The following is a 27,232-nucleotide window of genomic DNA, read 5'->3' as shown; positions in this document are numbered from 1 at the left end:
TAAATTAATACAGATTTGGCAACAACAACAAAAAAAGCACAGAAAGTACAGTTCAATACAAAAGGATACTAAAAGGATTAAACCAATGGATGGTTTCCATTGGGGTCCTGGAGTGTAGGCTTATTTTGGGCTTGCTGTGTTTCTCAAACATTTTCATGTCAAGGACCTCCTAATTAATATGTATTTGTCCAGATTTTTGTTGAATTTTTCAAAGCTTATTTTGGGCTTGTTTTCATAGACCTTTCATAGGTTGCTTGTTTCTCTCTCAAAACCAGGCAACGCTAGTGTGTGTGTGTGTGTATGGCTGAGTAGGGAAGAGCGAAAAAGCGAGATCAGGCGGGCCAGAAATGGAGAGCAGCAGCACAGGGACTGGGAGGGCGAGCGAAATTCTTCAAGAGCCATGGTGGACGTATGACAAAATAATGGGACCACGGTTCAGTAGAATGCGCCTGTAGCTCAATTAAGTCAAGGTTAAGAAGTCGATCTAAAACTGTCTCGTTGGGATCGTTTGGCGTCAGCTCTGGTGGTGTGATCTGCTGCTCCGTGTGTGACTGTGTGTGTGTGTGTGTGTGTGTGTGTGCACGACATTTAGGATCTGCTGGATCTCTGCAGAAGTCTGGCTAGCAAAGCCTGTTTGAGGGGATAAAAAAGGTAAGCAAGTGACTGACTTCCGCTGGGGAACCGACACTACACTTTGAGCTGTTGTTTATTTACAACTGATGCGGATAACGTTCACGGTCACATTTTGTTCACACTTATAGATCCGTGCAACCAGTTCATTGTCTGGTTGGTAGTTGTGCTGCAGACCGTTTTATGCACAGAAGACAATGTATAATTCACTTGCTGGAATTGACACAGTGTTGATCGTGTCGTGGCGCTGCGACACACATGATTAACTAACGTTACGGTTAGCTCACGTTTTTTAGCCTGTCTACGGCTAGTGTGGTCAACACTACACGTTGCCTGGCTTCTTCTGGCTGGCACTGTGACTGACATGCTGGCTTTTAACCACAGCCTGGCTGTCTTGTCTTGCCCGGGCTTGCCCTTGGTCAGGCTTGGTGAGACCACTTCTCCTGTCCTTGGGTTATATGGTTAGTAAAGGACAATGGTCAGCTACAGTAATTTACATTAAAAAAAAAAGTATAAACAAATGTGTGCAAGTGCCTTGCACCTGCAGAGACACCAGTCCAGTCCATGTGTAGTAGAACAGTTAAGCCACTTAATACTTAATAAACTAGCTGCTGTTAAAATCGAGTAGTTCCTATATGCTTATTTCCTTACTGTAAATAGTATTAACTTATCTGTTTATGACAGCTTTAGTCTCACCATCAAATTATTTTATAACATAAACACTTCTTATATGTCTGAATTTAACAAAAACTCCTTGCATTCTGGTCCTCAAGCTTGAATGTTACAATAGTATTAAGCTAGAACTAATCCTGTTTATTCTCAGGTCAGGGTGCCGAGAGGTCCAACATGCCCTCAGTGACCCTGGGCTGTAAAATGAAAGAGGGCCACCTTGTGTAATTAGTCTAATTACAACAACACACACATACATACATACATACATACATACATACATACATACATACATACATGCATACATGCATACATACACATATATATACATACACATATATATACACACACACACACACACACACACACACACACACACAGAGAATGGGGACAAATCATGTCCTACCAATTTTGTTTTAATTATTACTTATTAGCACACTAATTTAAAACAAATTTTGGTTGAAAATATATTCTTAAAGGATTTATATATATGAATTACATACGCTTTATACAATGTTTGGTCTGGTTTCCTTTTTTTGTATTATAAAAAAAAACTAACCATGTGTATTGATAACATAGGTGTAAGAATGTACTATTAATATCATCTTTGTTAAAAAAAAAAAAAAGAAATTGTAAAAGTTTTTGCCCTTTAAAGTTGTGTCCAAGATTGAAAAACATAATTTAATCAGGCATAAACAACAGGTTTAGCTATATCCTAAGGTCCCCTGTCTCATTTCCTGGTTTAAAAAAAGGTGGGAAGCTGCGAAAGCTCTGATAAGCTTTCTATTTTTTGATAAATGCACAAAATAATATTACTATCTGGTGTGTCCCAACCATAACATGTCAACTCAGTCCTTCAAAATCCAAACTAAATAAAAAATGTTTTAAAATGTGTAATTCTATTAGCAATAATAGAAAGCAACTTTAAAAAATCAATTGTCTACACACTACGACTGTGGAATGAAAAAAAAAAACATTTTGTCAGCTCTGCCAGATGTCAGCTCTGTCAGATATGCCATTTTATGGAGTTGACATCTGAAAAAAAAACTGTGGGAGGTTGGCCCATTTCATGGTTTAATTGTCAACAAAAAAATACAAATTCTCAAGAATGGGTCTAGGCATGTTGTGTTGTGTGATCAGAGAGACCAGCAAATACAATACACCTCAAGGAATACACTTAAGGTAGGCCATCAAGGTGAACATTTGCACACCACAGATGTCTCCTGCACTGTAATAGTGGAAAATCCCCAGACAACATTCAGAGGAAAAAGTTGAAGAATACAATATTATTGTGGGTTACAAGAGAAACTGTTAGTCCAACACTACAGTATAAGTGTACCCCTGTTTTTATCAGTGACAGTGATGTGTCCCCACTCTGACTGGCTGTCATCTTTCTGTCTACTCCTTCTTGCCAGAGCTGATCATGTAATACAAATAATAATCATTTACACACACACACACACACACACACACACACACACACACACACACACACACACACACACACACACACACACACACACACACACACACACACACACACACACACACACACACACACACACACACACAGTTGAAAGGGCTTGTTGGCATGTTCAGAAACATAGTCTGACCCATATATTTAACTGTTCACCATAGCATATGGGTTGCATGAGTGGCAATACATTCACTTGCCCAAGCCGAGCGTAGCATATTATTCATTCCAGACATTGTAATGGTTTAGTTTTAATCTGCTGTTTACATCAGGATTGTGTTTGATTGACGTTGTGTTCAGTCAGCTAAAATAAGAGTCCACACAATTGGCCACCCTTTCGGGTGGGGTTTCCCAACCCTGTAGTATGACAAGAGAAAAATGGCCACCATTTATTGTAAAATGACCTGCCACATAAGATATTCATTTGCAGTTACACTCTTAATAGGGAAGATATGTTGTGAAATAGGGAAGATATGTTGTGACTTGTCGTCCTTATCATGCCAAAGGTTTTAACTCTTTAACTTGGAAGATTGATTGGTGGGTTTTGATTGAATGCATGGGGAACTGAACCCAACCTCTTTGCTAATTAGTAATTACAATATAGTAACATCTATTATAATGTGCTGTCTTGACTTTTGTATAATTACTAATCTTGCTGGAGTTTTCTCTCTGCCTGTATAGAATAGTAGATTATAAATATATTTTCAATAATCCTTTCAGGTGGCTCAGTATGAGTCGAGATGGATGGCAAAGGAAGAGAGCCAATGCCAGTGATGACAATGGTTGGGCTGAGAGGGTGAGTATCTCTGAGTATTCCTGTCGGTAAAAGCAATGCTCCTGTTAAAGGGACACAGGTAATGCAAAAATAAATTTAAATGCTTTAAATGCCCAGTAGTCACTCCCTCTGTCAATCAGATTTAACATATTTTCACATTCTTTGTTAATTCTGACACTGGTGTGTGTTGTCCTTTGGTAACTAGAGCTACATAGGCTAATAAAAAGGATGAATGTGAGAACTGTATTGCTTGGATATGTTTTACCTTTTGTATGTTATTTGATCTAAAGGTACGTAGATAAACTGTGCAACAATGAGTTGTACATAGCTGAATGATTATTTTTTTTAAAGGTATCATGACATTCATGTTTACACCACATTCAGAGTCTTTGTCCTGGTCCTTCAAACGTGTACAAAAAGTTTTAACTGAAAATTCCACTCCAGTGATTCACTGTAGGTGTTTTTGTCTCACATTTCTAAAGCCTTTTCAACTGCAATGAAAAAATAAATCTTTGCCTGCGGGTGTCGCTGGTGAGGGATTTTGCCTGTCAATCATCGCCTCTGCTCCGCCCCCCCCAAAGGAAAGGATAGGGGAGGGGAGGGGCGAGGAGGAGAGTGGGCGGGATTAATCGACTGTGACCTGACCTCACTGTCGAAGGGCCAAGCTCAGATTACTTTTCAGCCTAATTATTCAGAAAACCCCAGACCCCAAAAAATCCACTGAATGTTCAAAGTTCAGATTTTTTGGGTGTAATTGAGGTCATAAAACCCCCCAAAAAACATAACAAATTAAAAAAGTGAAAATGAATGTCATCGAACCTTTAAGTGTGCTGCAACGTGTAGGTACGTTTTTAACATTTTGCCATGCATTAGCCATAAAACCAAAAGCTTTTTATTTGCGTTGTGTGCCTTGGTAGCTAAATTTTTTGTTCATCAACTTAGGTGCTATCGTTTTTGTGCATCAACTTAAGAATGTTTTTTGTGGATATGATTTGTAATTTATTTGTAGTTTGTAAAAAAGAAAAGAGAAAAAACAAATCCATATTACTGGCCATGGAAGGCCAATGGTTCTGCAAGCAGAGTGGTTTTCAAGATAGAAGTCTCACCTACCTTTTTATCTTTTTGTCTTTGTTCCACTTCTGTCTGTAGGGGGGATACATGGCTGCCAAGATGTCCAAGCTGGACGAGCAGTTTAAATTGGATGCACCGAGAGAAAAACAGAAGGATGGGGCGTGTTCCAACATCTTTAGTGGAGTGTCCATCTATGTCAATGGGTATACAGGTAACACTACTCCAGCTAATTGTAACACTGTTATGGAATCCATTTTTCAGATTTTAAAAAGATCAGGCGGGCACTTGCAGCCTGATCTTCCTTTTAATATCATCCCATCATCCTTATGAAAGCCGTCATCTATATTCATAGACCTGCACAATAGAGTGAGGTCATCTAAAGTTCAGCTAATAGACATAAGCGTTGGTGTACACTGTGCAAATTAAAGACAGGTTGTTGACAGTTCTGTCCATCCGCTGCTGCTTTTGTTCTTTAAACTCAAATTGTCATACCTAACACTCTTTCTCATTATTTTCCCACACATTTCTCCTTTGGTCCGTTACTCTGCTGCCCACCCTTCTACACTAGCTTGCAACGTCTCTCTTTCCCATTGATCGAAGCTTCCTGCTTGCCGTCTATATGCATGATAGACCGGATATATAAATAATCTCTTGAGAATAATCACAGCGTGAGGAAAGTCTGCTTGCAGCGTGCTCATGTTATAACTGCTGTGTTATTGATTTTAAGCCTTCATTCACTCTGTCCTTATGGAATCCCAAAATAAAAAACATTATTAATGGTCATTAAAGGAAGGGATGGAGGCCTTGAAAATATAATTAGGTTGTTCAGTCAATTCATATCGACTGACACATTGAACAATTCACATCTTTGGGCTGTCAGTTATGTTTTTGTATTTTGCTACTCCTGACAAAAGTGGGAGAGAAAGTCATTGAACATAAGTCACGGGGTCAGGCCTACATGCACAAATCAAGGTTCCTGGTATGATGGTAACAATCACATGACATTTCTGGTAAATGAGCCAAGTTAGCCAACATTGTTAATGTGTGTTTCTTGGTGGAAGTTGGAACGTATGCATTGGTTGTGCTTGATTATATCCAGACCCTGTGTCTGGAAAGTGATTTGTTTCCTCCAGCATGTTTCATGTGCGTGACTTGGAGAAGATTGTGCAATGATATTTGCTTAAGACTGTTCATTTGCAGCCTGTGTTAGTTTGATGTACGATTTACCTTGTATGGTAGAAGCCATGGTTCTGCGTTATATTTATTGTATTAAATAAAGTCACCATTGAATTAATTTAACCAAATTTCAGATTTCACTTATACAGGGAATGATTTTAGGCTTACCCCTTAGGCCTAGGCTACACGTATATGGATCTTTTACTAAACGGATATTTTAGTCCTCCGTTTTTGAAAAGAATCCCTGGCCACATGACAAAGATTTAAATAAATCCCTGTCCACACGTAGACGCAGAAACGCATTGATCAGCTGCAAGTTTCAATTTTATATCAGATTTTATATCTACATTTATTTTATATATGAGGGGCCAAATACATATAGCCTATACATATTTTTAATCGCATGTTAAGGCCCAATACTGCAATAGCTGCATTATTTTAATAGCATCACCACTGAGCATACGTGAACATAAACGAAAACAACATTATTAGGGCGCAGCTGCAGCGCAAACAGTTGCCATGGTTCACATGACGCTGAGTCCTTGGTTTATAGTGGTGTTCAATTTTTTTTACATTGCCAACTCTCACATGTACATAAACGTTCAGATTTCAAATATAAAGTGCTTACCCCTGAGCCACGGATGTTACAAGGTGATCCGGACCGCGAGAAGTACCCGTATCTCCCGTATTGTTCAATAAAAAGCATTTTAATCCCATCGCCGGACATTTTCTTTTCTTTTTTTCCTTTTTTTTGTAATGTATCGGAGTGCAATACACCCCCCAACCATTAGTGTCGCATGGTTGAAAGCGTCGGAGAAAATTTTGAGAAAATGGCCGGCGATCGGATTAAAATGCTTTTTATTGCACAATACGGGAGATACGGGTACTTATCGCGGTCCGGATCGCCTTGTAACGTCCGTGGCTCAGGGGTAAGCACTTTATATTTGAAATCTGAACGTTTATGTACATGTGAGAGTTGGCAATGTAAAAAAAAAATCGAACACCACCATAAAGCAGGGACTCTAAGCACCATGACTGTCATGGTATGACAGTCATGTTTCAGGGCTACGCAAACAGTAGCTCCGACGGAACCTCTCCCTCCGCTGTATAGCTCCGAGATGAGCTATACAGCGGAGGGAGAGGTTCCGTAGGGGCTACGCAAACAGATGAGTTTTACTTCATCAATTCATTCCATCGTCCCAAAACTCCCCGCCCCACGCACCTTTTGAGCGGGCCACCCGCGGCCGCTCCATGGTCGCTGGATTTTGACCCGGGGCGATTGTGTTTTAGGACGACAGACCCACCCCACATTCAACCTGTGTGCGTGCCGTGTGCGCTACTCGGCACTCTTTCTCTGTGCCGACTCGGCACAGAGAAAGAGGGTTTTCGTCACACAGTGAATGAGCTACTTTTCCCACCACTGTCTTATTATTAATTTAATTATGACATTATTTTGCCATAAATGAGCGTGCCTTGTTTCATAGACTGTAAGTGTTGCTCTCTATCTCTTCATTTATTATTATAATGACCATGAGCGGTCTGGTGTTTTTGTATTATTATATTATTTATTATTATAATGACCATGTGCGAATGCGCAATGACGTCATCGTTTCTCAAAATCTCCGGATGTCCACACAGATACACTGAAACGCATGTTTTGGAAAACCTTCACTTATTTATCCGTTTACAAAAATATCCGTTTTAGCGGCCAAAAACACCGTTTGCGTGTGGCTGAAAGGCCCAAACGCACACAAAAATGTGCGTTTAGAAAAAGATCCATGTACGTGTAGCCTAGGCCTTAGTCTGTGGAATGTCTGCCCTTGGCTTCAACTTGATGGGCTTTCCACCTTATTGTTTAACCCATCTATCATGTTTATGGGCCGAGGTGACAAGCAGGATAACTTTCGTTAGTTCTTGCAATTTTTTGGGTTGTTTCGTTTTTTTAACCACATGGCCTGTCGTTTTGGAATAGACCCGAGTGCAGATGAGATGCGGCGACTGATGATGCTGCATGGGGGCCAGTTCCATGTCTACTATTCTCGAGTCAAGACCACCCACATCATTGCCAATAATTTGCCCAACACCAAAATTCAGGAGCTCAAGGGGGAGAAGGTGGTCCGACCAGAGTGGATCACTGACAGGTTTGTTGAATTTGAAGTTGATGTAAATGTTTGGGCTGTGCCGCAACAGCGGAGCCAGTCCAAAAGACATGTTACAGACTGAGTGATCAAGTCCTTCCTAATACTGTCTCAGTATGAAGGACTGCCCTAAAAGCTTAGCATTGGTTCTGCAATGCAGTTATTTTTTTAATCTCTTAATTGTTTCCACTCAGTTTTATCCCCTACATTGAATATAGATGTCTCCAGACGTATCTATAGGCAGAGATCTCAGGTTGTGTAGACTGGCTACACATGCCAATGGAATTTGCTATGTACTTTCATGTTTCCCGGATGATGAACCCTACTGATTTTTTGGCCTTTCCTTTAGCACCACCTTTTGGCCAAAATTTCAAATTGTACACATAATATCAAAAAATCTAACGGGCTGCCAGGAAATGTGGATCAGCAAGACATCTGGGGGCCGCTAGCTGTGCTTTCAGTCTCTTTGTGTGCTTTAATTTGACATCTTTTCTTTTAAAAACAGCATCAAGGCTGGGCGTCTCCTGTCTCATCTGCAGTACCAACTCTACACTAAACAGAAAGGACTGAGCTTCCCGAGTGCAAATCTGCGTCAGAACCATGAGACAGCGGGACCCAGCCATGCAGTGCCGCTGCACAGTTTCCATCCAAACCTTCAACCGCTACAGGGCAGCATGAAGGGTCCTGTCCTCAACCAGGAGCAGCCCTTATCCAGTTGGCAAAATAACCCCAGTCCCAACTGCAACCAGCTGCGTCCAGACAACTTCCACCCTCAACCTGGCTGTCTCAATCCCCAGTCAATCCATTTGGCATCCATCCATCAGGGCCCTCAGGCCAGGCACGACAGTGCACACCCAAAACACTACGGTGCATTACACCCTGTCTCTAAACCAAGCACCATGTTGAACTGCATCCGGCCACCGCCACCTTACAGCCACACAAAGTCAAGTTTCATGCCCTCTAATCCCAGTCTCCAGTGCAAACCAAGCCACACACCACCTCAGACTACCTTGTCCTTCAATTCCCTCCAGCATAGCTACAGGGAACAGGACATAAAATTGTGAGTTTTCTTTTAAATGTTTTCTGTACATATTGTCAGTGTTATGTCATTATCAAGACACATATTTATCATTTCTTTCTCTTGTTGATCTCTTTCTGTTTCACAGAAATGGATCACATGGATTACAGACCTCTTTAGACTTGACACTCCACTCTAAAATGAATGGAGTGCAACAGTGGAGAAGTGAAGATCCCTGTGATGTTAGAGCCCTGGAGGGGTCAAAGGAAACACCCCTAACCAATGGACATACTCACCCTGTCAATGGTGCCTTAAAGCCTCTGGATCTTTCCCCTAATCTTGATCAAACTACTTGTGACAAGGACATGGCCCGATGCAGACTCAAGAGCCCAGAGTATAAACCCACAAGCCCCCCAGTGCACCACCAGTCCAAACCCACAAGCCCCCCAGTGCACCACCAGTCCAGACCCACAAGCCCCCCAGTGCACCACCAGTCCAAACCAGACCCATACGTTTTCCCCCACAGCCCTCCAAGGCCTGACCCTTCCCTCGTTTCTCCGCCCTTGGCCAACTCGCAGACAGCCAGTGAACAGAGAGCCAAACCCCCACCACCTACATATCAGGAGGCCATTGCCACTAAAGGCTCCCACCCATCGCCACCTCATCCATGCACTCAGCCGCCAAATCAGTCAGACTCTACCCCTGGAAAGACCTATTCCTCCTCTGCCTCCCTTTCGTCCTCTGCTGTTCGATTGAATGGAGGTCACCACAATGCCTTTTCATCGAACTCCACCTCGCCAAAAACAAACGACTTATCAGCCAGTACCTGTCCATCTAATACTCCCGCCAACAAAAGCGTGTCGTCTGTGGAACAGATGGCTGTGCAGACGGAGGGTATTATCTCAGAGTTCTACTCTCACTCACGCTTTCACCAGATCTCCACGTGGAGAATTGGTTTCTCAGAGTACGTCAATGAACTGCATAGCAGACGACGGACAGCAGGGAGGGCCACCTTTCCCGGCAAAGACCGACTGAGGACGTGTGCGGCCGAGAGCCAAGGTAGGAAAGGCATGCCAATTGTGGATTAGTGTTGCTTTTCCCTATAGATAAGTTCTCTTCAACACTCAGACCTCCTGTGCTCATAGTCTGTTTGCAGGCTTTAATATCTCAAGACATGTCATTGGATGGATTCAAACCACACATAATGTAGCCATTCTGTGACTGTCACAGGTGTAATCATCACTACTGATATGAGATAGAGCATAATCTGTTCTCTCAATTATTTAAATTTACTCATGTCTTGCACCCCCCCCCCGTGATCTGCCAGTGGGAGAATTCTCATTGAAGACCTAGTAATGTTGTTGATGTGGACATGCAGGCAATGCGTGTTCTTGTTTTTTTTAGGTTGTGAAGACAATGTATGCATATTGCTGTATTCTGGATCGCTGTATGATTATGAAAAATATTATTTTGTGATTTACAGTTTGATTGCAAGCAGCATTACACATTAAATACCTATTCTTTGTGTGGTGCCAAGGGTATACATAAACAAATCAAATACGTTGAGAATTGTGTTCCTAAATAACTTTTATCACACTTTTACACATCAATAAATCAACACATATGTGATGATAACTCAGGGGTCGGCAACCTTTTTGACATGCAGTGCCATGTATTTATTTTCTTGTTTGTCAGCGTGCCATATCAACGTTACACCACATCAAGATAAGATATTTCCAACAGATTTTGATTGTCCATAAAAAAAAAAAAACGTTCTTCTTTTGAAATATGTTCTGTCACACCAGGACTTTGTAATGATCATTAGATTCCCAGACTCCCTCCCCAGTCAGAGTTCAGAGTTTGAATTAATGTAGAATTATGTGCAGGAGGCAATTTGCATACAGATGTGAGGGGACTTAAAAGGTTTCTGAAATAAAATGTTATTTTAAACCAAAAGTCCTCTCTTTCTCGCACTTATGCCAGTGATTACCCTCCCCTGTGCCAAGGGGTAGGCTAAGGTTGCCTACCCCTGGTCTAACTACTCGAAGCTCGCTCAGTAGTGATTTGTCAGACCATGTGAACACCTGATTAGCCAGTGCACTTGCAGCAGAAAATGGAATCCAGTATTTGTGATCTTTTGTGATTAGCATATCGCAGCAGACAAACATCTTAATCTCATTCATATACTATTAATTGCATAGCCCTACTCACAATGTCTTCCTCTATACGCTTTGTGTGTATTTGTGTTAGGTACGTTGGCATCTCTAAGTGTCAAGACCTGCATCTTTCATGTGGACATGGACTGCTTTTTTGTATCTGTGGGGATCAGACATCGACCAGAGCTAAAAGGCAAGGGCCGATCTACTGTATGTCTAGAACCAACACATTCTCATGGCACTATACTATTACACAAACGTCCAATCAAACCCATGCGGTCCTAATACATATATTTCGTGGTATTCTCGCAGGGAAACCGGTAGCTGTGACCAGTAGCCGCGGGCCAGGTCGTGTGGCTCTTAGACCTGGGACTGATCCTCAGCTGGAGCAGCAGTACTACCAAAGGAAGAGATCCCTTGCTCAGTCTGGTGAGGTTGTCGTGCCCTGTCCATTTCACACTAACAGATGTGCACAACCCTTTCTTCATTGTTGAATAATCAGTGGGTGGCATGAAGAAAATTATTGATTATCCAGATAGGTAATTAATGTGCCAACAAGGTGCCCAATGCACCACATTTTCCTATTGGCAGGGTCAAACCCAGGTTTGTGTAGATATTGGGAGGTGTCAAATAGTAAATATTGTTCTTGGAAACAATATCGTGTCTTTGTATTAGACATTTATTTACGCAATCTTAAATTGCGAATGCGTTTTCTTCTCCATCAGAGCTCACATCCCTTAACTATTGGTCTCCCTCACTCCACCTGACTCCCACCCTTACTCATTAAGTTTAGTTGGTTAAAATGTGAGCATTTATGATGCATTGCCACTGCAAGGATCATCATTTAGCGAGTTGAAAAGGCAGCCTATTTTGCTCCAAACTGAGAGCAGTAAAATTAGTTTGGTAACAATGGAAGGCTTAAGATTCAGCAGAGACTAGCAGTAGACCTGCACCCTAAAATCAATTATGAAACAGTTGTAGTCCCAAAAGAAGAGAAACAAAATTCCATCATGAATGAATAAAATTATTGATTAATTATTCTGACCAAACCCTACTTCAAACAAGTGATGCAAATGCTTCTCATGTTTTGCTGTGTCTGGCTATACTGAATGCACCCTTGTTCTGTGTGTCAGAGAGTCATGATGGGAACCTAGTGGGAACGTTGCCACCAGAGAGTCCTGTCGTCCACACAAACGGAGTGGACCAGGATATTACCACACTCTCCATGGCAGAGATTGCATCCTGCAGCTATGAGGCCAGGTAATATAGATGAACAGAAACAAGTTATCACCCACCATTTTTCTTGATCTTGCACATTTTACATACATTTATTTATAAGTAGTCTGTGATACTGGGATCGTTGATGTCTGGTTGGTTGCATCTCTCAGGCAGGCGGGGGTGAGGAATGGGATGATGTTTGGCAAGGCCAAACAACTGTGTCCTGCCCTACAGTCCGTCCCATATGATTTTGAGGCTTACAAAGATGTGGCTCTCACCATGTATGAAATCCTAGCCAGGTAAGATGTGAGACTCCTCCTTTATCTACACTGCAAAATCCTCGCTGTTAATTTAACTCTGATTTTACAAATTTGTACAGATTTACAAATAGATAAATTACCACTCAGGCTTCTTGTACTGTATATTAATTGAGCTGATCTTCCATTCTCTGTCTCCATCCGTCTCCCCTTCTCCTGTGCCACACATTGTACGAATCAAACCTCTCCTCCATGTCCTTTGCAGTTATACATATGACATTGAGGCACTGAGCTGTGATGAGGTGTTGATAGATGGTGCCGCCTCGCTAGCCGAGTTGGGTGTTGGCCCAGAAGAGCTAGCCAGAGCCATCAGAACAGACATCAAGGAGAAGACGGGTTGCTCTGCCTCAGTGGGCATGGGTGAGTGAGTGGGTCCCTCCTGGACCTCTTGTCTCTGTTAATAAAATACATCTAAGTCCTAGGAAACCAATTATGGCATTTCACCTATCCAGGGTCCAACATCCTGTTGGCGCGGTTGGCGACCCGAAAGGCCAAGCCAGATGGGCAGTACTTCCTGAAGTCAGAGGAAGTGGATGATTTTATCAGGGACTTGTCAGTGACCAGCCTGCCAGGTAGAAACGACACCACCTGCTGGTCATTCCTACGAATACAGTACAATAAGGCCTTCTTTTTGGGTCAGAGTAAATATTCAAGTTAATACAAAAGACATATTAATTGACACTGTTTGCCTCTGTTTTAGGTGTGGGGCCTGTTATGGGTAGAAAGTTGGCTGCAATGGGTGTGAAATCTTGCAGTGACCTCCAGCAGGTGACTATATCTCAGCTGCAGAAGGCGTTTGGACCCCGCACCGGAAAAACGCTCTACCGCTTCTGCAGGGGCTTGGATGACCGACCAGTCCGCTACGAGAAAGAAAGGAAGTCTGTCTCTGCAGAAATGAACTACAACATCCGCTTCACAGGGGTTCGATTGGATTAACTCTCTAACTTACTTATTTTTTCGTTCACCATTAACATGCTATCTCTTCTTTCCCATTTTATTTAATCTGTTTTTAAACACCTTTTTAATTTGATATTCTGAACAGAATGACGAGGCAGAACGTTTCATGACCAACCTGTCCATGGAGGTTCAAAAGCGTCTCCAGGAGGCACGCCTACGGGGTCGCAAAGTGACCCTGAAGGTCATGATTCGCAAGGCGGGAGCCCCCGCAGAGCCGGCAAAGTACGGTGGTCATGGCATATGTGACAACCTAGCCAGGTAAATGAAACATCACCAAAAATAACTATTATGAAAGACAATGTGTGGCGTCTGTCTGCATGTCATCGACCTGTCTCCTTAATCTGTCAGGAGTGTGACGCTGGCCCAGCCCACTGACAGCGGCCAGCTTATCGCTTCAGCTGTCATCAAGTTGTCCCACGCCATGAAGCTGCAGGCTCCGGAGCTGAGGGGGGTGGGCATCCAGATGCAGCTTCTTGAAGGAGCTCACTCTGTCGCTCAGGACCCCTCAGGACCCCAGAAACGCTCCATCAAAGACATGTTTCTAGGCCAGAAAATCACTGTCCAGTCCAAGAACACAGGTCTGTATATACAGTGGTTCTCTTGTGTGGTGTTTGTCTGCGTACTGTCTACAATGCTTTCAAGTCATGTGTATTGGTCTCTGACTTATTGGAATCCAATACCAACATTACAGCTGCTGCTGAACCCACCACAAATCAGGAACAAACATCCTCCACCGCGGCCCCATCGTCAGGCGCCTGTCCCCATGCTCTGCCCCCTTCTGAGCCAATTGCCGGGACAAGCAAGGATCCACCTGCGACACAGACGCCACACCGCACACGATCCTGTCTCAACTTGAGCATTGAAGTTCCTTCCCCCTCACAGGTAAAGTCTTCATATAAGTCCCACATCAATGGTTTGCCAGTTTAACCCATCAAGACCTGGAACACATCTGTGTCACTTTAGCTTTCTTTGGCTATTCAAAAATAGCAGATGTACAAGCTCATAGCGCGGCACCGAGTGCCGCGCTATGAGCTTGTAGATCTGCTATTTTTGAAAAATCTTGAAAAAATATTTTTCAGATAAAAAAAAAAAAAACTGTTAGGATGTTAGGATTTAGAAAACATTTTTAAGAATCGCCTCAGGTCTTAAAGGGTTAATTGTGTCGTCATTTGACTTTGACACATCATATGCCTTCATGATTGAACAGGTGGACCGGTCAGTGTTGGAGGCCTTGCCTGCAGAGCTGAGGGAGCAAGTGGAGCAGTCATGGACTCATCGAGAAGGTCTGCGCCGTTCTCCCAGTCCACAGACCTCCTCCCGTGCACTTCCTCTTCCCACCTCTCCTCCACCTCCGCCCTCCACCTCAGTTCTTCCACTGTTCACACAGCCAGTAGGCACCCTGGTTCTGCAGATCCCAGACCAGACGGGCTCTACGGGCATCGTGCTGGAGCTTCCTGATTTCTCCCAGGTACCACTCTTCACTCATGAACTCATTGACCGGGCTCAATGAAAGGTTGAAGGTGGCTTGCATTGTGGTGTGTTTACATGCCTGTTTAAATGAAGGCTGTTAAAGATGTTCATCTTTTTACCATGTTTAAGAGTGCCTGAAGACTTTTTCTGGTTCCTGGTTAAACTTTTGTTGGTGTTGAGTGTTGAATGCCATCTCCACACACTTTCAGCCTGTTTCCTACTCATATTGCAGCTTGGGAGCCTTTTTGGATTTAAAATGTTAATTTAATAAATAGATTCTGGGTGATTTATTTTTATGTTATGGTTATTTTGTATTTTGTATTTGGAAATTGGTAACGGGTGATGCATTTAACTCAATCACTTGTAGGTTGACCCGGACGTGTTTGCTGCTCTCCCCAAGGAGCTTCAGGAAGAGCTGCGCTCTGCATACAACCGCAGACAGAATGTCCATCCCCAGGGGAAGATGGGTAAGTGCCAGGACCAGAGAGTTTAAGGCTTTATGTCGCGTTTTGGTACTGCAGCTTTGTGATGTGATGCATGTTTTTTTTTTACCCACAGCTGAGCAAAGGAATCCACTATTGCAGTTGAAGCAGTCTGGGGTTGGTATCGGTCGTGTAAAACGGCGATACAAGAGGAAGAATGCTGGGAGCCCTGCTAAGAAAGGAATATCCCCTCTGAAGATGCGTCACACAGGAAATAGCCCAGTCAAACTCCTACTAAAGGTACGCCCAGAAGCATTGTACACTTGATAAAGTCATAATTTACGGTATGGACTAGGAATGTATATATATTTTTGTCTCTTCAAAATATGAGCAATATGCATACTGCAAAGGGCCGCAAGTTATCTCCAATTTCTATCCCCATTTGTATTCCAGTCATAGGCCATCTGATTGATTAGGTCAGTGGTTCTCAAAGTGGGGTCTGGGGGACCGCCAGGGATCCCTAAGGGTGTTCCAGAGGGTCCCCAGCCTAATTAGTTAACACATCGGGTGCCAAACACGGTCTGAACCGTGTTTTCACAGAGTAGCGCTTCGGTGTCTTTTAGTTTTTTTCCACACGGGAGGGGCTGGAGCAGCTCTGGAATCACCCACGGTGAATCTGAGAAGGAAGGGCCTTATAGATCACCGTGCCAAAAACATGGCTCCCCATCCGCTTCCGTTCTATCTCCTTCTCTAAAACCCCTATAACTCCGAAACTTTTTACGTTGGGGGAAAACGACTCATTTTGTATGCACGATCGCTCCGCCATTGTGACCCGCGGTAAAGACGTTATCGTTCCAGGCGTTAGCCAGGACCATCGGGCAAAATGCACGCATGCTTTGTTTCACATGGAATGCACGTCGTGGAGTCTACAGCTTAAACAGCGCTGCGCAGCTCAACGGTGAGATTTCTGGCACCGAATGTACTCTGTTATTGTAAAATTCTGGCACCGAATGTGTTAATATAGCATCAAAATCTGTTTAACCACTTTAACCCTATATACATCAGCTATTTGAAAATAGCAGATCTAGATCTGCTATTATCTGATCTGCTGTAACTCAAATCTTGTGTGGGAGTCCCTGGCAAAAACTCGACTCTATATCTAGTGTCTACCGTCTACCTGGTAGACGGTAGACACTATCAGATTACTTAAAACGGTCACTTAATGTGTGTAATGTGTGGTGAACTCTACCACACATTACACACTTTATTATACAAACATAAGACATGAAAAATATGAACCATATGTATAGTGACCTGGGAGGACATGGAAAAACCATCAGGTTGAAATATCATCATATATGGTTAGGTGCCTCTAACTAATTGAAGACACATTGAAGATATCAGTCCATACAAGCACACAGATAGAATGATCCAGTCGGGTGTGAAAGATTAATTACCCTTAAGAATTTACTTGATTAAATGTATCGATTTTCAATTAATTAAGTCAGTCAGTCAAACACTTTTTACAAAAGTTACAGATATGGTGTGTGTGATATCTGTGATTACTGAGTTTACCATAATCACAGTAATCCTTAATCATATTCCATCATATCCAAGGGCTTTTGGAGAGAAATGTGACAGACCCCATAGAGCACTCCAGAGGGGAGGTGTGTGTGTGTATGTGTCTAGCTGTCTAGTTAATGTTATATACATCAAGGCAATTATGTTGCTGCACTCATTTTCAGTTTCAGACAAGAATTTTCCTTTCGGTCCTAAAAAACGCTGCTTATCGATTAATCGATCGATAAGGTTTTCAACTATCAATTAATTAATTAATCTATCATTTGCATCCCTAGAACGGAGCTCAGAAGGCGCATTAAAATCCCAAACATATAGATGAGATAAATGAATGATGTGCATTAGAATGTCAAAACTGAAGATTTATTACGGTAAGTTGGTACATCAGTCAAGTTAATGTGGAACTTGACTAAACCACTGCTCCCTTTATCCCAGACTGAAAATGGTCCCTCCACGTCATCTCTAAAACAGGACATACCAGAGACTCTGCCTAAATTCACCCCACGCCCTGCTCCAGCCCTGGCTGGAGCCTACAACCTAACAGACATCAGAACACTCATGAGGGAATGGGTCACTACCATATCAGGTAATAACTGACAGCTCCACTGTGGTCACCTGAAAATGCATGTGGTTTGTATGTATAGTTTGTGAGTGTTATGCATCCTCTCTCTTTCTCTCAGAACCCATGGAGGAGGACATTCTACAGGTAGTGAAATACTGCACTGATCTAATAGAGGATAAAGACCTGGAGAAGCTGGACTTGGTCATCAAATACATGAAACGGTAGGTACAGCAGAGGCGTACCCACTGTAGAGGCAGGACTGGCGGCCGCCTGCCCTACTAAGGTCTCGCCTCTCCTAGAAAAATAAAGTAAAAGACTTGACTGAAAAACAGAGAGAATAGAGGCCGTCGGGCCATTAGCTCCGCCTCCCATGCGCTGACACGAGAGGGGTGAGACATGAGACTGCAGTCTGTAGCAATACCCGTCTCATTCACACGGGCAGGCAGCTAATCACCACCGTATCCATTCAGCAGAGTGACCCTCGCCCATAGCGATGCAAATGTAAGGGTTAGGGTTAAAAATCTTGCCTGCCCTACATGTAATTCCTGGAGACGCCACTGAGGTACAGTCCACCAGCCTCTGTTGTAATCATATTTATGGACCAAATATCAGTATTTCATCTTCTCCAAAGTGTTTTGGTGTTCATTATTATATACAGTATATGTACTGTGTGTGTATGTGTGTGTGTGTGTGTATGTGTATGTGTATGTGTATGTGTATGTGTATGTGTATGTGTATGTGTATGTGTATGTATATATATATAGATATAGATAGATATGTGTGTGTATTTATTCATTACAAATATCTCTTTTTGTTTTACTTATCAATGGAGTTGTTACTGTGACACATATTACCCAGGTCTTATGACACTTATTTATGTTTACAGGCTCATGCAGGAGTCGGTAGAGTCGGTATGGAGCATGGCTTTTGACTTCATCCTGGACAATGTGCAGGTGGTCGTGCAGCAAACGTACGGTAGCACCCTGAAGATCATGTAAAAGAAGAGAAGTCCCATTTCTCTTGAAGCTTAATTTATCCTCTGTCGTACTACGGGGGATACATTAGCCTTTATTCCCCATTACATCATCACTATTTGTTCTGCCACTGTTACCAGTTGACCCGTCAATGGAGGAGGTATTATGACACTGAAAAGATGTTTTTCTACGATGATTACGTCAGCGGAAAGAGTTCTGTGGTACGGAGATCTCACAACGGGACCTCCTTCTTCTCACTGTGATATCACAGAACATTTGGCTACAATAAGACTACTAATTATTCTAAGGACAGACACTATGACAATATCTTTCTATATGATACAACAATTCGACTCTGTCACTATAGGACAGAGGGAGGATGGTATTTTATACGTTTTTCCCATTATTCACTCTACTCTCTCCGAGGGACAAATCACGCAGCGTAAGAAGGGCTGGAACCTTCCTCCTAATAAACACATCAACCTCATCAAAACCAGAAATTTGCATATTAGCAACATTGCAAAAATCATTCAACTTAATTATTACATACAGTAAATGATGCATGGACTACATTTTTAAAATCATACAATATTTGTATGCATATTGCATTTTGATTTTGTTTAGCCATGCCAGAGTCTTTATCAGCTTAAATATCTCTGCCAAGGGGGACGGGGGGTTTTCATAAGGATCATGGGCGATTTTGTTTTCTCCTTGCAATGCCCAGCTTTGAATGAGCCACCTTTTTGTACACCAACCAGGAAATATGTGGAAATGGAAAGTACAACATATTCATTCATTTTCTGTTTTTCATCATTCTACAATATTGGACCGTGAATTATCCAAGAGGCAGACGCGATATGGTCTGCTGCGTAACTGTTGTGATTTTCCTTGTATCTTCTGCAAAAAAAAGTGCCAAACTTTGTTGTTATAGCATGTAAATAAGGTTTCCAAATCCTTCTTGTTAAAAGTTTCAAAACAAAAAGTGTATGTAGAGGTTTTTTCCTCTTGTATTGTTTACAAATAGTGTATTCTTAGTAACTGTCTTTACTTCTAAATCTATTCGCTCCTTAACTGTTTCATGATCAGTGTGCAAACATGGAAATTTAGAAGCTGGCCAAAGCACTTAACATATAGCCAGGAGGTTGGTTGTTGATTTCTCATAAGCAACTCTGATTGGAGGTGTGGAGAGGGGTTATGGCAAATTGGCAATCAAGGAATAACCTATGCATTTCATGATTGTTCCACATATAAGTGGGATGCCCCCTCTTATGGCATGTAACAATGTCTGGAATGGATCTCAGTATTCTGAAGTGGCTTTCCCACCTGTCACATAAAACAATAGGACTGTTTTCTTTTCTTTTTTTTACATAGGAACAAAAGATCTTCTAACACTATGCGACCTATTTTCTGTTCCTGTGTAAATAAAGCCAGAGAGCTGCCCTCATCATTGTCATTCCTATAATGTAAAGATGGCTGAACAGTAATGAGGACAAGAAGCCAAATACTCATAACCGGGGCATAACTCTTTTTGTGACCTCATCATGTAAGTCGATAATCATGCAGCATAGGTAAGGATGATGTGTGACACGGTTGTTCAAATAATAATATCCATGTATGGGAACACGATCATTCAATGTAAGACATTTTGAATACTGGTCAAATGAATGTAACTTAAACCACAGCAGACTCAACTTTCAAGAGCTCGCTTCTCCTCACCTGCCATGTCTTTTCAAAAAGGGAATGGCCAGGGTTCAAATTGGTCAGTATGTCCTACCACAACTGGCCTGTGCCTGAAGACCTGAAGCTGTGACATCATTTGTATGTTTTCTAAATCTTGATAATAAACTTTAAACTCTGCTTTAAATGTGTTGATGTTTGAGCCCCATCTATTGTGAGCAGTGGTGGAAAGTAACGTATGTACATTTACTAAAGTACTGTACTTCAGTAAAAAAAATCAGTACTTTCACTTTACTTGAGCGTTTCCATTTTTCAGTACTTATAGTATACTAAAAGTAGTACTTATAGTATACTAAAAGTACTGAAAGTAGTATTTTTTTCTCCACTACTATTATTTGACAGCCTAGTTACTTTTCAGATTTAGATTATTAATAACATACATTACTAGTACTTCCACCACTGATTGTGAGTGCTGGATTGGTTATGGTTTCACATTTTGTCAAAGAAAAATACATAACACATAAACACAAAATAGCATAGATATCTGGCGTTGTTCGAGGTTATGACAGATGCAAGCATCAACAACTAACTAATCTCTCAAGAACAGATTCTGCTCTTTTCATTTGGCGATGGGTTCCCAGATTGACAACTAACTGACTAGCAGGAGAGCAGCATCACTTTGTGAAGTCAGCCTCCATGCATCAAGTCGGACGACTAAACATTTGACTTCCGATTTCAAAATAAAGGTATAGTCGGATGCAGTAGAAGGCAGTAGAAGGCTCTGGTCGGATGATGGTGTTTTCAGTAGTGACGGGTGTGTTACGCAAGATACTCGTCGCAGTAGTGCCATGTCTGCTTATTATAAGCGACTTATATTGGCAGTTGTGGGTTGTGTTTTTTTTGGGCTTGTTATTAAAGGATAGTAGTTTCTTATTTGGGATTGCTTCGCTCCCTAAACGTCGTTTAAACCAGTGGTTCTCAAACTTTTTCATGTAGCCTACTTAACTTGACCACAGACCCCATTTGTGTATTTAAAATGTTTCAAAAACATCATTTTTCCAAGATTCTTCTTTGAAAATATAACTATTTTCAAATAGCTGATGTAAATTCAATGTAGATTCAAATGTGTTCCTGTGGCCTGCTTCTTTTGGGCTTGTTTTCATAGACCTGGTTGCTTATTTCTCTCGCAAATGTGGCAACACTGGTACTCTTCTCGACCCACCCAGAGCCTTCTATTAGAACCACCCTTTGCTACGCAGACCAGACCGGTGTGTTTGTTGTTGGTGAGCATCCCTAAGCTAATAGGGGAATTTATAAATGACGGCCGAGTTCTTCACGTGTCATTATTTGTCGCTACATACATCATTGCCTATGATTTGTACTACTCGTAATTTGCTCTTTTTTTGCGTAGATAGACGCTTTTTTTTGTTTTGACTATCATAACTGGCTAGGGCCGCTAGGCTAATGCTAGCGAGCATTACCTAGGCTTGCTAGTCAATTTGTGCTTTAGGTAACCTGGTATTCACATTATTGCCGGGTACACCTCATCGGAAGTTGACAATGTTTTAGTCAAATAGCGTTCATTAGTTGTTTTTAAAACAAAACAAAAGCCTATTTTCAAAATATACAATAGACAAGTAATAATAAGGCTAGCTCTGCAGTAGCCATGGTTCACATGACGCAGTCATGTTTCAGGGCTAGCTCTGCAGTGGGGTTCATGGGTTCGTCTGTTACTGTAAGCATCAAGCAAGCAACTGTCTTGTGTAGTAGCTCATTAGGATGTTAAAATGTGTGTAGTTTTCACGCTAAATCGACAATAAAAAAATGTATCCCCATTCTTAACCATGCTTTCCCCTCTTGAATGTCATGTGCGTTAAAGATAAAATGGCTCAAATTCTACTCTCTTTGTCCACCCAGGTTAAGAGACCGAGTGACTGAAGGATTCCGAGAGGTTCTAATCATGGACGTTCAGATCCTAGCCAAGGTGTTGGAGCAGTCTGCAAAGATGGCAGAGGAGCAGGTGGATGCTCAGCTGAGAGAACTGGATCAATTGGATGATGATGAATTGGAAAGACTGAAGGAAAGGCGAATGGATGCACTCAAGAAAGCCCAGAAACAGAAACAGGTATCTGAAAGGGCTTACTTATCCATATTCACAACGGTACAAAGTATTAAGTAACGCTTACACGTTACATTTGAATGATTCTAAATTGTTGTAAGTTTTCCATGACATTCCGTTCTTCCAATAGTTCAAAAAGTATCTGCACAGTGCACACCTGTATTTTTTTCTTCAGAGGTGCAGCAGAGACAAACATGTACATTATATTTAAAAAATGCAACACTGCAAAAGTCACTTTACTTTAATCATGATGTTTTGATCCTTTCGAACAAAACTCTTCCAATGGGAAATGCTTCAGAGACTGTGCATTCCTGGCCACTCTGTTCACTTGTGTGCAAGACTCTAAATGTCTTGTATGCATTGTCCAAAGCGCTATGACCTTCGAGTGTAATTGTCCACTTTATTGTAGTACCTGATTCATGCAGATTGTTGGCAGTTGCATACTGTTTTTAGACAGTCTAATCTTATGTCTGATTGATATGCTGCTGCTGGCTTGTTCACGCTGTTTGAACAATTACATGGGCGCTCTCCAGGTATGCATTTCATGGGGCTAGAGTTACTCATCATGTCTCATAAAATGCAGTTTTGTCACACAGTGTCCACATTCTGAACAAGAAGACACACTTGTTTTACATTACTCATCAGTTTTTTTTTCTGTTCAAGGAATATCTGTCTAAAGGCCATGGAGAGTACAGAGAAATCCCTAGCGAGAAAGACTTTTTCGGGGAGGCCAAGGAAAGTAAGAATATGGTCTGTCATTTCTACAGAGACTCCACCTTCAGGTAAGCATCTGGCAAGCATGTTCCTTTTTCTTTCTATTAACAATGTCATAGAGCTCTGGTTCTAGGACCTGGGTGTTTAAATGCTGTTTTATAATGATCAAGTTAACATCAATGAACCAGCGTTTTATCACCACCATGCAGTGCTGTATTTTTACATTGGTTATGATACTCACTCACATAGGTTTATGCTGCATTAAAAAATAAAGACAATTCCGTAAAAAAAAATGTGGTGAATTGTTTGTTTTTGCAACTGCATTGTCATCCTGTCATTGCACCCATTCCTGCAGATGTAAAATTATTGACAAACACTTGGCTATCCTGGCAAAGAAGCATGTTGAGACCAAATTCATCAAGCTGAATGTGGAGAAAGCCCCCTTCCTTTCAGAGAGGCTGCGGATCAAGATCATTCCTACCCTGGCCCTACTGATCGATGGTAAAACCAAGGACTATGTTGTTGGATTTGCTGACCTGGGAAATACAGATGAGTTTTCCACAGAGATGTTGGAATGGAGACTTGGATGTGCAGATGTAATTAACTACAGGTAAACATGTATTTTGAACTTTAAAGCATCCTAATTAAATTAACACCTGCAGTTAACGTGTCCAGAGTGATTGGATTTTAATCAGACTTAGCAAAATTGCATAATATAGTTGTAAATTCATGAAAGACACATTGAATATCCAATCATATAAGCAACCTTGTGAAAATATGCACCTGTACTTTATGTTTGGGTACTAAAACCCGTTGATTGCAGATATACAGTCATGGAAATTCTATGCTACATTAATTAATCTAAATCATGGCATTTCTTTCCTCCTCAGTGGAAGCCGAATGGAGCCTCCGTCACAGACAAAGAAGCCAGGCTCGAAGTTCACAAAGGTGGAGAAGAAGACAATCCGAGGGAGAGGTCGTGAATCAGATTCTGATGATGACTAGAAAGTACTGCCAATCTCACACAACGTTTTGGAGACAGGCCCTCACTAGTTTTCAGCCCTTCACTTTCTACGTGTATGAATCAGTACCTCTATCAGTCTTCCATGGTTCCAATTAAATAACTTTTTGTATTTGTTTTAATTTAAGCATATCTTTGTCTAGCCCTGCATTTTGAATTTTGCAGTGCAGTGTAATTCAGGACAAGTAATCTGAAAGTAAACCTGGCTTCATTAATCAAACTGACTTGTTTTTAGAACTGTATTACAGTCTTAGTTATGGAAAAAAATCCCAACATCTGCAGTAATTGTGGTCAAGTTACTGTACCACGGTAATATCAAATTTATGCTCTGTTGTATGATGTTTGAAGTATCAGTTCAAACATCCATTGAACACGTTAGTTTTTATACTTTTCTGATGTATTTTTTTGGCTTGGGATGTGTGTGCATACTACACTTAATAAAGAAACCGATTGCTTACTGCATTGTCATTTTTAGCAGTTTTCAGTGCACTTGTTAACAGATGCAGCCAAGATTAAAAAGATGGTATTAACATACATTTATTAATTCAGAAACAAAGGAGGGTGCATTTAAAATACTGAATTACTTGTTAACAAACTGGTTTCTATATTTCTATATTTCCATTGAAGTCAAGTGATGCCTGATTTATCTCAAGGCCCATTGCAATGTCCAACAAAATCTGTCCACAAAGTATAGCTATGTAGAACTTTTATTGTATCTGAAGGTACAAAACAGAAACTAAAGCCTGATATGTACTTTGTTGTGCAACTGTTGCTCACCAGAATATAAATTAAGCATATTGGGCTATGACTCGATCTCCTTGGCTTCAATAGGTTTCAGGAGCCGTCGCACGATCAGTTCTCCATTGCTGTTGATGTATGTTTCAGCCATGTCCTCTTCAGCAGGGAGGCCATAGGGAGTCTTGAGTGGCTGGATGCTGTGTGAAATCAGAAAGAAATGTAGACAGGAAAATAAGCAGGATTAGTGCCACTGATTAATTTGAAAAATCAAGAATGCTACTTGACACCATGTCAATTAATTCAAATTAATGTTTAACAATATACCTTTCATCTAAGTTAAGAAATATATGCTTTCCATGTAGGCTACTTAGAATGTACTTTGAATGAGTTACAGGAACATTTGGTACCATCCGTAAAGCAAGCTGTAGTGAAATCTTACCTTACTAGATGTTTGATGAATTTCAATTGACTGTTGACTGCAGGTGTGTTTTTGTGAATTACAGGCGTATGTGCCTAAACACATGACAGCAAAAATGTAGTTAGTTCAAAAGAGACCATGATTGTAAGTCCAACACAAAGGGAAAGCAGAACACAAGTTAAGCTCACTCTAATGAACAAATATGGTACCTCTCATGAGTGCTACATTTCCTGGTTTGGTCATCTACAGACTACCATTAATGCTAGTCACAATTAACACAGGATCACATTATGCCTATGTGATACATTTTTATGGTAGCACCCACTGTCCCTAGCCCTCCATAATTATGCCATGATTTAAAAAGGCATGGTAATCATGGTATAATAAAACACTGAAAATTACACTACTGTACAGTTGTAGTTGTGCCATTAGATTAAAGCATACCTTTTCAAGGCGAAGGTCCTTAATCAGCTTCTTCTCCCAGTACGGCCTAGTTTTGACACTTTTGACCCGTGTCACTATGTGGAGTTTATGAGGTTGGTTTGGGTCACCGCCATACATCTCATGATCTTTAGACCTCTCTGCAAAATACTGTAAAGAACAGAATAGAGCCCAATTGATTGAACAACACAGTGCAAGCAATCATAATTAAAACTAAGAAATACAGTTACTGTAATAATATTTTTGTTAAAACAAAGATGTTCCATTTGTTCAACAAAACATTTATTGTTAAAAAAGTTAAAGCTCTATTCCGATAGCAATCACTGATAGAGTTGGTAACGGGTCTCTTGTCTCTCCTACATTTTCTGTTTATTATAAAAGCTGGAGAGACGGGGAGATATTGAGAACAAAGCAATGATTGCTATGGTATGGGAAATAAAGGTATTAACACAGGTATTAACACTTATTTAAACAAACGAAAAAAACACCTTTAATTTTTCAATACTGTTATAACAAGATTATTTCTAATAGACGTGAAGCTTTAATACATAATGCTACTCAATTCAATTGAAAGGAGCTTTTAGCATTAGAAACATACGTTTACATTACCAAAGCAAGCGTATAAAAAAGCAGTTGAAAATGGGGAAAGTATATACAGTAGCTACTCACCTCTGGTCGGACCTTTACTTTGGTAAATTTGCTTCGGAATGACACTAACCAAGGACATGTAACCTCCGTCAACATCTGCAAGTATGCACACACAACAGTTATGGCGCATAATATTCATTATAGCACACATACGCTCAGTTTTGGCTGAAATACGGCCATGTGAGCAGCACATAAAATACCAATTCATGCAACATACCGTAATTGATCCAGGGGATGCCCAGCGTAAACCTCGACAGAAGATTGCCATAGTGTCTTCGTAGGGCCAAGGTTACACAGCCTGCACAGCTCCTGCAACATGCACAGAATAATGAATCAAATGTAATTGTAAAGTATCCAATTCGAAACGAAATACGTTCACATCATCATACTCGTCAGTTGTACAACTACATAAAGAAGATCGTTACATTAACAACTGACAACAAACACGTAACAACTACACACGTTTCTGTTTATGTCTTGACCGGAAGTGGGAGGTGGTTACATTGAAATGATTCCCTTCTTTATAATCATATTTTAACGTTAATAAAGTAATGGGTTTTTACTAATGGAGATGGTATGAAAAAAACACTCAAAGCCGTTAAATTAAGTGTGATATTTTTTGTATATTTTTAAAGCATTGTTTAGTCTGAGAGATGAGAGCGTAGAAATGTTTTATTTCATGTTCCTTCGGGACCTGATTTTAAGCCGCACTGACCGAATGGCGTTGCCATGTCTGCTTATTATAAGCGACTTTGGGCTTGTTTTTCTGTAAAGTTGTTTGTTTTGTGTAGTTGCTTATTTGGGCTTGTTTCTTAATGTTGTTTAAACTCAAACATTTTCATGTCAAGGAC

At 41.1% G+C, this 27,232-nt stretch overlaps 3 protein-coding genes across 5 annotated transcripts; 2 read left to right on the top strand and 1 right to left on the bottom strand.

Moving 5' to 3' along the window:
- The first annotated feature begins 332 nt into the window (after positions 1–332).
- rev1 (REV1 DNA directed polymerase) lies at positions 333–20,462 on the top strand. Of its 2 annotated transcripts, none has more exons than XM_080412785.1 (22): positions 333–649; positions 3,493–3,569; positions 4,698–4,830; positions 7,768–7,936; positions 8,439–8,993; positions 9,100–10,010; positions 11,202–11,300; positions 11,420–11,536; positions 12,241–12,367; positions 12,496–12,624; positions 12,848–13,002; positions 13,095–13,214; positions 13,343–13,563; positions 13,685–13,857; positions 13,948–14,177; positions 14,291–14,481; positions 14,807–15,067; positions 15,437–15,536; positions 15,628–15,791; positions 17,505–17,655; positions 17,750–17,852; positions 18,518–20,462. In XM_080412785.1, the coding sequence occupies exons 2-22, from the start codon at positions 3,504–3,506 to the stop codon at positions 18,627–18,629; spliced, it is 4,287 nt and encodes a 1,428-aa protein (XP_080268911.1). In that variant the 5' UTR covers positions 333–649; positions 3,493–3,503; the 3' UTR covers positions 18,630–20,462. The 2 variants fall into 2 exon arrangements, with proteins under 2 accessions (XP_080268911.1, XP_080268910.1); XM_080412784.1 differs by lacking the exon at positions 333–649 and adding an exon at positions 2,673–2,724 and having other exon boundaries at positions 3,494–3,569.
- A 1,060-nt stretch (positions 20,463–21,522) lies between these two features.
- txndc9 (thioredoxin domain containing 9) lies at positions 21,523–24,523 on the top strand. The gene is made up of 5 exons (XM_080412441.1): positions 21,523–21,565; positions 22,200–22,407; positions 23,065–23,183; positions 23,471–23,725; positions 24,006–24,523. The coding sequence occupies exons 2-5, from the start codon at positions 22,243–22,245 to the stop codon at positions 24,118–24,120; spliced, it is 654 nt and encodes a 217-aa protein (XP_080268567.1). The 5' UTR covers positions 21,523–21,565; positions 22,200–22,242; the 3' UTR covers positions 24,121–24,523.
- Positions 24,524–24,825: 302 nt separating this feature from the next.
- On the bottom strand, positions 24,826–26,882 carry mrpl30 (mitochondrial ribosomal protein L30). Of its 2 annotated transcripts, XM_080412443.1 has the most exons (6): positions 26,844–26,882; positions 26,599–26,690; positions 26,403–26,477; positions 25,737–25,883; positions 25,314–25,387; positions 24,826–25,071 (listed from the first exon to the last, which is right to left on the bottom strand). In XM_080412443.1, the coding sequence occupies exons 2-6, from the start codon at positions 26,647–26,649 to the stop codon at positions 24,939–24,941; spliced, it is 480 nt and encodes a 159-aa protein (XP_080268569.1). In that variant the 5' UTR covers positions 26,650–26,690; positions 26,844–26,882; the 3' UTR covers positions 24,826–24,938. The 2 variants fall into 2 exon arrangements, with proteins under 2 accessions (XP_080268569.1, XP_080268568.1); XM_080412442.1 differs by lacking the exon at positions 26,844–26,882 and having other exon boundaries at positions 26,599–26,835.
- Between the last annotated feature and the right edge of the window lie 350 nt (positions 26,883–27,232).

The sequence above is a fragment of the Gymnoscopelus braueri genome (genome assembly GCF_963280865.1).
Source record: "Gymnoscopelus braueri genome assembly, chromosome: 18".
Classification (NCBI taxonomy): Eukaryota; Metazoa; Chordata; class Actinopteri; order Myctophiformes; family Myctophidae; genus Gymnoscopelus; species Gymnoscopelus braueri.
The sequence above is the reverse complement of the archived record's forward strand: the minus strand, read 5'-3'. Positions and strand labels throughout refer to the sequence as shown.

Bases quoted from the DNA above. Each gene is read 5' to 3' on its own strand.
- rev1 (XM_080412784.1), top strand. The intron at 8,994-9,099 runs GTGAGTTTTCTT...TCTGTTTCACAG, and splicing joins AGGGAACAGGACATAAAATT to AAATGGATCACATGGATTAC. The intron at 13,003-13,094 runs GTGAGTGAGTGG...TCACCTATCCAG, and splicing joins CTCTGCCTCAGTGGGCATGG to GGTCCAACATCCTGTTGGCG.
- txndc9 (XM_080412441.1), top strand. From the start codon at position 22,243: ATGGACGTTCAGATCCTAGCCAAGGTGTTGGAGCAGTCTGCAAAGATG. The intron at 22,408-23,064 runs GTATCTGAAAGG...TTTCTGTTCAAG, and splicing joins AAGCCCAGAAACAGAAACAG to GAATATCTGTCTAAAGGCCA. The intron at 23,184-23,470 runs GTAAGCATCTGG...CCATTCCTGCAG, and splicing joins TACAGAGACTCCACCTTCAG to ATGTAAAATTATTGACAAAC.
- mrpl30 (XM_080412443.1), bottom strand. From the start codon at position 26,649: ATGGCAATCTTCTGTCGAGGTTTACGCTGGGCATCCCCTGGATCAATT. The intron at 25,388-25,736 runs GTATGCTTTAAT...TCATGTGTTTAG, and splicing joins AGGACCTTCGCCTTGAAAAG to GCACATACGCCTGTAATTCA. The intron at 25,072-25,313 runs GTAAGATTTCAC...GATTTCACACAG, and splicing joins TTCATCAAACATCTAGTAAG to CATCCAGCCACTCAAGACTC.